General features: G+C 50.4%; 1 protein-coding gene across 1 annotated transcript; it reads left to right on the plus strand.

The window, feature by feature from the left end:
- Positions 1-2,997: 2,997 nt before the first annotated feature.
- Positions 2,998-3,577, plus strand: LOC100275156 (uncharacterized). Its single transcript, NM_001149314.3, is given in 1 exon segment — positions 2,998-3,577. A coding segment is annotated over 1 exon segment (279 nt). The 5' UTR covers positions 2,998-3,087; the 3' UTR covers positions 3,367-3,577.
- Positions 3,578-10,131: the final 6,554 nt, after the last annotated feature.

Here is a 10,131-nt window from a genome sequence, read left to right on the forward strand (position 1 = left end):
ACTTGGGCAGTCTGCGCATGGACTCGTGTAGAGTCGGATGGTCCAGCGTAATACGTCGGCCGGTTCATGCCATATCCGGACGGTCCGGCGTAAGATGGCGGACGGTCCGCAACATATCCGGACGGTCCGGCGTGATGCACCGGACGGTCCGTGATGGGGCCGAAGTGTTCAGGGTTGCATCCTGATGGTCCGGCCATGTACGGTGCGACCTGAGTGTTTTGTGTGCGGGCCTGCATCTGGTCGGACGGTCCGGCGAAATACGCCGGACGGTCCGCGGTATAACCGGACTGTCTGAGATGATGCTCGGACGGTCCGGTCGCGTCCAGTACCTGCCGCGTGCCTAGTGGTTGCAGCTGTGATGGTGACACGAAAGCGTGCATCGGCATACCATATGATGGCTGGGTCAAAGGTGACCCGTTTACAGCCGATGTGTTTGACGTGGGTGGCACTGTATTAGTCTCTCGCGATGGAAAATTAGGAGCAGTTGATTTCTCGTATGCATGTAAATGCATTTTAATAGATTCATCTACATATTGCTTTAACTGATCTCCTCGTTGATCCATGAAAGTCGTAAGAGATAGATCTGGAGTACTTACAGCGGGACCCTGCAGTGGAGGTAGGAGAGATTCCATATCGATCTCCCCTTGACGGACGATCTTCTGGTGGCGATCCACCGTGAAGTGTGACAAGTACTTGTCCGCCGCCTCCTTGCGCCGTTCGGAGAGTTTATGCAGCAGTTCCGCCTCTTCCTTGTCGCGTTGTTCGTTCCATTGCCGCATCACCTCCTTCTCATCGCGCATTACGAGGTCTTCAAAGGGCCTTTGGTCATCAGCCGGGAGCGCCTCCATGGCCGGCTTGATGATGTTGGTAGTGGAGATCTTGGTGTGATCCTTAGAACCGGCCATTTATGAGCCGATTTTTAGCAGATCTAGACACCTATTCCCCAGCAGAGTCGCCAAAAAGTATGTTGACACCTTTTCGGAGGCGCCAATCACTCAAAAGAACCAGCGGCGGTGCTCTCTGGTCAGGCGCGGACGGTCCGCGGCCTGGGGTCGGACGGTCCGCGACCTGGCGCGAGGCGGCGGTGCTCTCTGGTCAGACGCGGACGGTCCGCGGCACAGGGCCGGACGGTCCGCGACCTGGTGCAGGAGCTCGGGTTCCCTGCCTGACGGCCGGACGGTCCGCGCGTGCGCAGGGGCGGCGGAAGATCGCCGGCGGCGCCTGGATCTCGCTTCCGGGAGGGACCCCGTCGAGGAGGAGAGATCCTAGGAGTTGTCTAGGCTCGGGCCGGCCGACCTAGACTCCTCTAATCAACGTAGAGTCGAGGAGAGGCAGAGAATTTGGGGATTGGAATACTAAACTAGGGCTAAACTAGAACTAGACTAGAACTACTCCTAATTGTGCTGAAAATAAATGCGAGATAGAAGTTGTATTGGTTCGATTGTCGGGGTTCAATCGGCCGTAGCCCTTCATCTATATAAAGGGGAGGTCTGGATCCGTTTCCAACTGTTTCCCGAGTTAATCCCGCGGTTTTAGGTAACAAATTCCGCGAGAAACTAGGAACCCTAACTGACTCTGCGCGCGCGCGGACCGTCCGCGCCACCACCGCGGACAATCCGGACCGCGGACCGTCCGGCCTCGGGGCCGGACCATCCGCACTGCTCTTTTTAGAGCTCAACACTAATGAAGCAATCATGACACGTTACACTTGTGGCCTGATCTTCATCGATCAGCAGCGTTGTGTGACGTGCGTCGTGGTCAGACCGTAGAGCAGTTGCAGCACAATAGCATAGCGACACCTAAACAAGCTCTCGCAGAAGAGAGGGAAACGAATTTGATATCGGAGGTTGCTGTGCTGGTGGGACAGGAGGCACCAGCAGTCTGCTCGCGGTCGCGGCCCGCTTCCACGCTGCGCGCTCTGCTTTGTCTCCATAATAACCATACTACCATAGCCAGGCAAAGGCAATCGTGCGCGCTAGCCACGCGGCACGGGTGCCCCCGCATGCCGGTGCCGGCGCCCATGTGCGAGCCGGGGACCAGGCAACGTGGGGCGGTTCGTCGTCCATGTGCTGCCCGCCCGCCCGCCCGATCTTTTTGCACGGGCGGCCGGCCCGCGAGCGCACGCACGGCACGGCTGCAACTTCAACCAGGCAAGTGTCCCTCCCTCCCAGACTCCCAGTCCCTGCTCGCGTGCTGCCTCCGCCCGACGGCACACCAGTGATTGCCGTGGGCTGGGTTGGGTCTGCTGCGTGCACGTGGCCATGTGTGCTGGTCTGCGTGCACGGACACCTCGGTGTTCGTTTGCTCGGCGAGCTTCCATTCCAGCCTTGGCGAGCGGCGAAACGCGTACGCCACTACTACGTACGCCGTGTAAACTGGCTGGCTCGACGTCCCGGGTTTTACTAGCTGTGTATGTTTCAAACTGTCCATGCGGTACTTGTGATTCATGCATGTCTTCAAGTTTAAACGCTGTGGTACTATGAACAAGTACCTCCATGAAAGTACTCCCGGTACGTACGTAGGAGGAGAGGACCACGCCGAAATCCGCAACGAATTTCAATACGAATCTTCACAGACTTTGGAATCATATCATACAATAGATGCCACTCGGTGCAGTGCTAGTGAAATGCAAATGTCCAGTTCACGGTGAGAGACGGCGAATAAAACGGACGGCAAGCAAGCTGCGTCGCCTGTTTCGCGCGAGGAACCGGACGAGGCTCCAAAGGATAACCGGATCCATAGAAGGCTTGCTTGTATGAACAATAATTAATGTCATTCAAAATACCCAGATTTTGGGGAATTAATGTCATTCAAAATACTTTAATATATTTGTAAACCAAATTTTGGGGAATTATATTTGTTTGAGACTTAATAGAAGGCAACGAACTACTAGTAGATAATAATCTTTTCCAAATCCATTCATTTCTCGTTGGGAATTAATGCACTTCGCCCGCCCTATATAAAGCCGCGACTCCCCACTGCTCCTTCTCAAACCAAACACACACACACACGCAGGCAGCAGTCAAGCGGCCAACCTCTGCTTCACACCGTACCTACCTGCGAGCCACGCCCACGCCGCAGCCCCCGATGTCGTCGCAGCGCCCGGGCCGCCACCAGCGCCGCGCGTCGCAGAGCGTGTTCGTGCTCCCAGAGAACCTGGCCTCCCTCGACGTCGACGCGGCGGCCGACGCGGGCGCCAAGGCCGGCGGGCCAGAAGGCGCCGGCGCCGGCGCCGAGCAGCAGGCGAGGCCACCCGCGGGGCGTCACCACCGCCGCGCCATGTCCGTGGCCGCGGCCGTGGCCTCCAGGGAGCTTGAGCTGATCAAGGAGGACCTCGGCAGCTACAACTACAAGGTCGGCGCCTGAGAGAGAGAGAGAGAGAGGAGCCGGCACGCTGCGTCATGTGTATAGAGCTTGTGGGTTAACCGTACCCAGAGCTGGCTTTGATCGACGATTAACAGTGGCTTAATTACATGGTCTCTCTCTTGCTCTTTTTGTTTGCCCACACACGCATGTATAATAGTACTAGTAGTACTATGTAACTTTTTCACTACAAAGAGAACTATTTGGACATTTTAATAGCCGTATTAATAGCAGCTCCAACGATACCGGATTCCTAATTGATACTAGACGGAGAGCAGCTCAATAATAGTTATGTATAATTTAATACCTAAATCCTAAATTTAGCAAGTTCTTAAATAATACAGAAATAAAATACTCATCTTCTCCAACAATTCTCTATATATTACTTTCTAAATATGTTAAAACTTGCCATGTCACTAGTTTAAGCGGGGCCCATCAATTTTTTTCCTTTTATTTTCATCATCCTTCCGCAACTCGATCTCAAAACTGTGACCTCGTCAGCCTTTTAATTCGTTGCTTCAATTATGTATTTGTTTGCTCCCGACTGGTGCATATGCAGTTGTTGCATTGTCTATTATTTAATCTCCAGCTTACTAGTTGTTACAATTGTATATCTCTGATGGTCGACACATTGGCTCTGTTAATCTATATTAATTCCAGAATTAAAAAAAGACGTCTAATAAAAAAAAGTTATGCTAAGTTTTATGTTTCGGGGGTTGACAAATAGTTGCCAAATGTAGGGAGGTAATGAGATTAGATGATAAGTGACTAAATTTAGGAAATTCATTTAGAGAGCTATTGTAGACGTGTTTTTAAGTTAACTACCTAAATTAATGATCTAGGTAGTTTTTAGAGAACTACTAGAGTTTCTCTAAGAATGTCAATATCAAATCCCGATGTACTATCGGTTGGTGGCTTAATCATTAATACAGAGGTCTCGCGGTAATTGTATGGGAGAATCCTTTAGGACTGGTTCATTTGTGCTGGAATGCATGCAGAAATCATTCTAGCTGATCAAACCTTATATAAATTAGGCAAGTAATTCGGTCATGAATCGTTTCGGGTGATCAATCACCACGAACCAAACAGACCCTTAGGGACCTATTAATACTGGTTAGAGTTATCAACCGGTCTAAAGTGTCCATCGATCTTTTATTGTTTATATTTACAAGTTGATATATATATACACACACTTATTAAAAGTTAATATAATGATGAGGACAAGTACCAATAGTTAATATATCTACATTAAAATGATTAGTAATAGTAATATATACAAATGTAAGCAAGCACTATGAAGTTCACCAACTAATAAATATTTTCATTTCTATATTCTCAATATTCATGATCTTTGTATTCTAATGAAGTTGACAAGACACTAACGGTGAGGTTACATCAATGAATTAGTAAGAGGGGTACATGTGGTCTTGTGCCCATGTAGGCCAGTAGTGGATCAACTAGCAGCTGGAGTGCAAGAATAAGAGAGGAGAGTGGCTAGGGTTTCCATGCCAGGAGAGTGGAGAGGGAGAGCCGGAATGAGAGGGAGGACAGAGAGTGTGTGTAGAGAAAAATGAGTTAGGATTTCCATACTTGGGAGCGGATGTGACAACCATGCTTATATACCCCTCCCCTTCAAGAGATGGATCTAGTAGTCCAAGGGAGGCGATCAACACCTAGAGTCGTGTCGCCCCGTGTTGTTCGTCGAACCGTTGTCAGGGACCATAATTAGGGGTACTCCTAAGACTCCTAAACTCAGCTGGTAAACCCCATCAGCACAAAGCTGCGAAGGCTAGATGGGCGCGATTCAGGCCAAGGCTCCGCTCAAGGGACACGATCCCGCCTCGCCCGAGCCCAACCTCGGGCAAAGACAACCGACACCGGAAGATTCACGCCTCGCCCGAGGATCCCCTCAAGCAACGGATGCACCGTCGACTCGCCCGAGGCACAACTCGGGTAGGCTTCGCGGAGAAGCAACCTTGGCCAAATCGCCACACCAACCGACCATATCGCAGGAGCATTTAATGCAAGGATCGCCTGACATCTTATCCGGACGCGTGCTCTTCAGTCGACAGGGCCGAAGTGGCCGCAGTCACTTCGCCGCTCTACTGACCGACCTGACAGGAATACAGCGCCGCCTGCCCTGCTCTGACTGTCGTGCCACTCGCCAGAGTGAGGTCGACAGCGGCTAAGTCCAGCCTCGGGCGACATAGGAAGCTCTGCCTCGCCCGACCCCAGGGTTCGACCCCCGTCTCGGCCTCGGAAGATGGACTTCGCCTCGCCCGACCCCAGGGCTCAGACTCAACCACGACTTAGAAGACGACGAACTCCGCCTCGCCCGACCCCAGGGCCGGCTTCGGAAGACGATGGACTCTGCCTCACCCGACCCCAGGGCTCGGACTCAACCTCGACCTCGGAGGAATAGCCACCTCGCCCAAACTCGGGTCCGGACCGGCCACGTCGCCAGGGGGCCATCATTACCCTGCCCCTAGCTAGCTCAGGCTACGGGGAACAAGACTGGCGTCCCATCTGGCTCGCCCCAGTAAACAAGTAATGATGACACCCCGCACGCTCCATGACGACAGCAGCTCCCAGCCCCTTACGTCGGCAAGGAGACGTCAGCAAGGATCCGACAGCCCCGACAGCTGTACTTCCGCAGGGCTCCAGCTCTCCTCTGATGGCCACGACATCACATGAACAGGGCAGCAACACCTCTCCGACAGCCACGACGGCATGTACATAGGGCACTAGCTCCTCTCTGCTAGACACGTTAGCACATTGCTACACCCCCCATTGTACACCTGGGCCCTCTCCTTACGTCTATAAAAGGAAGGTCCAGGGGTCTCGTACAGAAGGTTGGCCGCGCGGGAGAACGGGCCGACGCATAAGGCTCTCGCTCTCGCTCTCTCCCACGCGAACGCTTGTAACCCCCTACTGCAAGCGCATCTGCCCTGGGCGCAGGACAACACAAAGGCCGCGGGTTCCCCTTTGCTGTTTTCCCCCTCTGTGTTCCGTCTCGCGCCGACCCATCTGGGCTGGGACACGCAGCGACAATTTACTCGTCGGTCCAGGGACCCCCCGGGGTCGAAACGCCGACAACCGTGTTGTGCCATGTCGACACTATGTGCCAGGATGGAGGCTCAGACACAAGATTGATGGTGGGCCACGCTCGACATCGGCACGAGGCATGCCATGCCACACCAAGCCTAGGTTATGCTTTTTTGTCTGGTACCATGGCGACCCAAGAGTCCTAGCTAGATATAGTTGCACGACACATTTTATCTATATAAAGGAGAGAGAGAGAGAGAGAGAGGAAGAGATGAAAAAGAAAAGGTAACCCAAACATATTTTTAGGCTATTGGTAGGTTCCACTCATGTTCTCCCACTCTATCTCTTGGAGTCCCCATCCCTCTTGCTTCTCATCCTCTTCTCGTTGGGAAGCCATGAGAGCTCCAACATGGGTGAGGTTACAAAGCACGATGGTGTCTAGGTGCAAGTGGTTGTGGCCACCCCAATGACGACCATGAGCTACCATGGTGGCCTAGCATAGAGCAAGAGCGGTAGCCCAACGCAGGGCTGGAGGGGTGATGACGGCCGAACACGAATAGGTGCGACGACCAAGCAGGTGTAGGTGTTGTGACTTGGTGTGCAGCATGAGACAATGATGACCTAGTACGGAGCATGAGTAGTGTTGGTGATGGCTATAACAGGACACATTGGTGTCCAAAGTGAGGTGCATCAATGATAGTTTGTGCAAGAAGAAGGTGATAAGATAGAATTGGGATTAACGATAGGTGTTTAAGACTTGAATCACTAAATAACGTACCTAATAGGTTATCGTTCAATTTAACACTAAAGAGAATTGTTTCATGGATATGTGTTTGGGACTACAGCGGGATGACCTCGTGGTATGATACAAGCACTATGGCCTCTCCGTAAGTGGCACATAAGCCATAATTTGTTGTTGTGAGATGTACGTTTCTCACATGGTGAGAAGAATTGACGATTTCCGTAAGATCTTTTATGAGATTTTTTTTCAATTCTCACAATGGGATGTTTGTTGATCCTATTTTAATGATTAGAACGAAATAGCCATCGTGGTTGCCCTAAGCTCGATCCCTCAGATGCATCTATGTGGCTTCGTACAAACGAGAGTATATGCTAGTGACTGTCGTGCATATTTGGACACGAGCAATGGCATCATATACCTAGTGATTTTTGGAGCTCGAGTTAAGTCTTAGGGCACATATAAACTCATTTAATGCAGTATCTCTTGAGTGATTTCTAGAGGGCAAATAAAAAAATCAAGAGAAAGTCTTTTTATAAAGAGGTTTATGTACACGAATTTCTAAACAAAGAAATAACATCGTCTTTTATTGTAGAGTTATAGTGTCTCTAGTTGTGCTTTTTACTAGGAGACATCAATACAACTAATAAAATAAATTTATCAGAAGACTTATTTTAAAGATACCTCATTATATTTTTGTCGTTTCTTAGCTAATTCTTTCTTTTTTTTACTTTTTACTTGGAGAACCGTTTGATCTTGCATGCCCTTAGAATTACTTGGAGAGCCGTTAGATGGTGCATGCCCTTAACGGGCGGGTGATCCCACGCTAATATACGCACGAGCAAAGATGACTAAAGCAGGGATGCCCTGTGTCCCTCGCTCGAGAAACATAGCATGTTCATCGCATTTTGGCTCTTTCCTCGCCCATGCTGCGCATGACGTTCCAGCTATTTTTTTCACCATCATATCACACATTGTATTTATGTATATATACTGAGTTATATAAACGGCTTGTACTGAACTTAATTAGGTTGGCAGGGGCGGACCTACCTACATAAGTCTGACTGAAGGCCTAGACCCCGCACATTTTTCCTTTAGAAATAGTAGAGTCTAATTTATTTATCATCATAAAGTTAATTGCTCAGCGTCGCTTAGATGTCTCTGCTCTATATTTTAGTGTTCATTCATGGAAGTACGCTCGATCTCACTCTTATTTTGTTCTGCTCGATCTCACTCTTATTTTGTTCTGGGTCGGCTCCGTAGGTTGGTAATACTTATTTATGTATATGTCTTTGACTATATGCTGTGGTTGGAAACAAAGTATGGTGCGTTGGCACGCGCTGTATGCATTACTGTGGCATCTACAAGCTAGCACGGCCATGTACGGAAGTACGTACCTAGCCGGACGAACCATCTGTACCTGCACTCGCGACATGTATATATGATTCATTCTGGCACATGTCCTATAATTGCAGCTAGGATTTTTCGGGTGGTTTCCGGCGTATTTGGCTGGCGCTCAGATCTCGATCTGGAGCATCTGCACATGACGATAATGGCGTCGCCAGTTTGATGTATCTAATTAACCATCGTGATTTGACGGGCTCGGCTTTGCATAAATGCTGACGATCGCTATTTCAGATCACACAACTAATATGCCTCTATGTTTTTTTTTTCTTCAGAAATTTTAGAAGATCAGATACATTTTTTTTGGTTCAAGAACCTTATCGAATATTTACCAAATTATTCTAACTAAAAAAGAGTAAGAAACGTATATTCAGAGTAGTCACTCGCAACTAATTAAGGGGGTGTTAGAACGCGCTAGAACTAATGGTTATTTTGTTAAAAATTGTTAGCGGAAGAAGCTAGCTAACAAATAACTATTAACTAATTTAACAAAAATAGCTAATAGATGAATTATTAGCTAGGGTGTTTGGATGTTTCAACTAATTTTAGCCACTAACTATTAGCTCTAGTGTATTCAAACACTCTTATGGAGGTATGGCCGCGAGAGTGTAGAGAACAATCTGTTTGGTTTTTAGAGTCGAAGAAGGAAAGTATGATGAATGTTCAGGGATTAATCTATATTACTTATTAAGACTGCAAGGGTAGCCTGCCTCACATCCGTTCTACCAATCTGCGATCTCAACCGTCCGTTCTACCATTTTGCGATCTCAACCGTCGATTCCATCCATCAGCCCCGCTCCCCGATCCTGCCCACCAGCCCCGCTCCCTTGTCTGCTTCCCCTTCCTCCCTCCGACCCTCTCTCACCCAAAAACCCTAGCTCGCATGTGCCCACGCCACCGCCGTCGTCGCCATCACCCCACCCACCCAAGTGATGCCCCCTGACCCCGACGCTCCTCCTCGTCGCCCACCCCGTGATGTTACCGGCGAAGCGCACGCCTAAATGTGGATCGACCGGCCGGTAGTCAAGGAGACGCCTGAATCTTTTGTGCCTCTTTCACCTCCACCTCCGCCCCCAGATCGACGCGAGTGTCATGCTATGGACCTCGCCGCTCGTGCCGACATCAACATCGCACGAGCACACCTCCTCCTCGTTGCCCACGACCACAGGTCAAAAGCAAGCCATCCGTCGCCCATCTCAGTTTTATCGTCCTCCACCCTGAAACTTAGGGCATTTCGTTTTTTGGTGAAGTCATCATCTTCCTCGTGCACGACGACCTCGACGGTTCGTACGTCGCCCGCCCGCCACCACCCTCCTTCCGTGGATCCATAAAGCGCGGTGCAACAGCTCTCCACCTTCCACATCCCCGTCTACCATGCGCGGCACGCGAGCCACCGCCGAGATCTCCCCACCGGCAGCGAGGGGGTGTGCCCACAGACAGGCCGATTCGGATCTACGCCGACAACATCTACGACAGGTGGGCCCCATACATCGCGAGTTCATCGTCGTCCACAACCTCCCCTTCTCAAGGGCAACCGACTTCGCTGGCACCCCTTCTACATGCTCCTCAATCCACACGCC

Source organism: Zea mays, chromosome 8, assembly GCF_902167145.1.
Source record: "Zea mays cultivar B73 chromosome 8, Zm-B73-REFERENCE-NAM-5.0, whole genome shotgun sequence".
NCBI lineage: Eukaryota > Viridiplantae > Streptophyta > Magnoliopsida > Poales > Poaceae > Zea > Zea mays.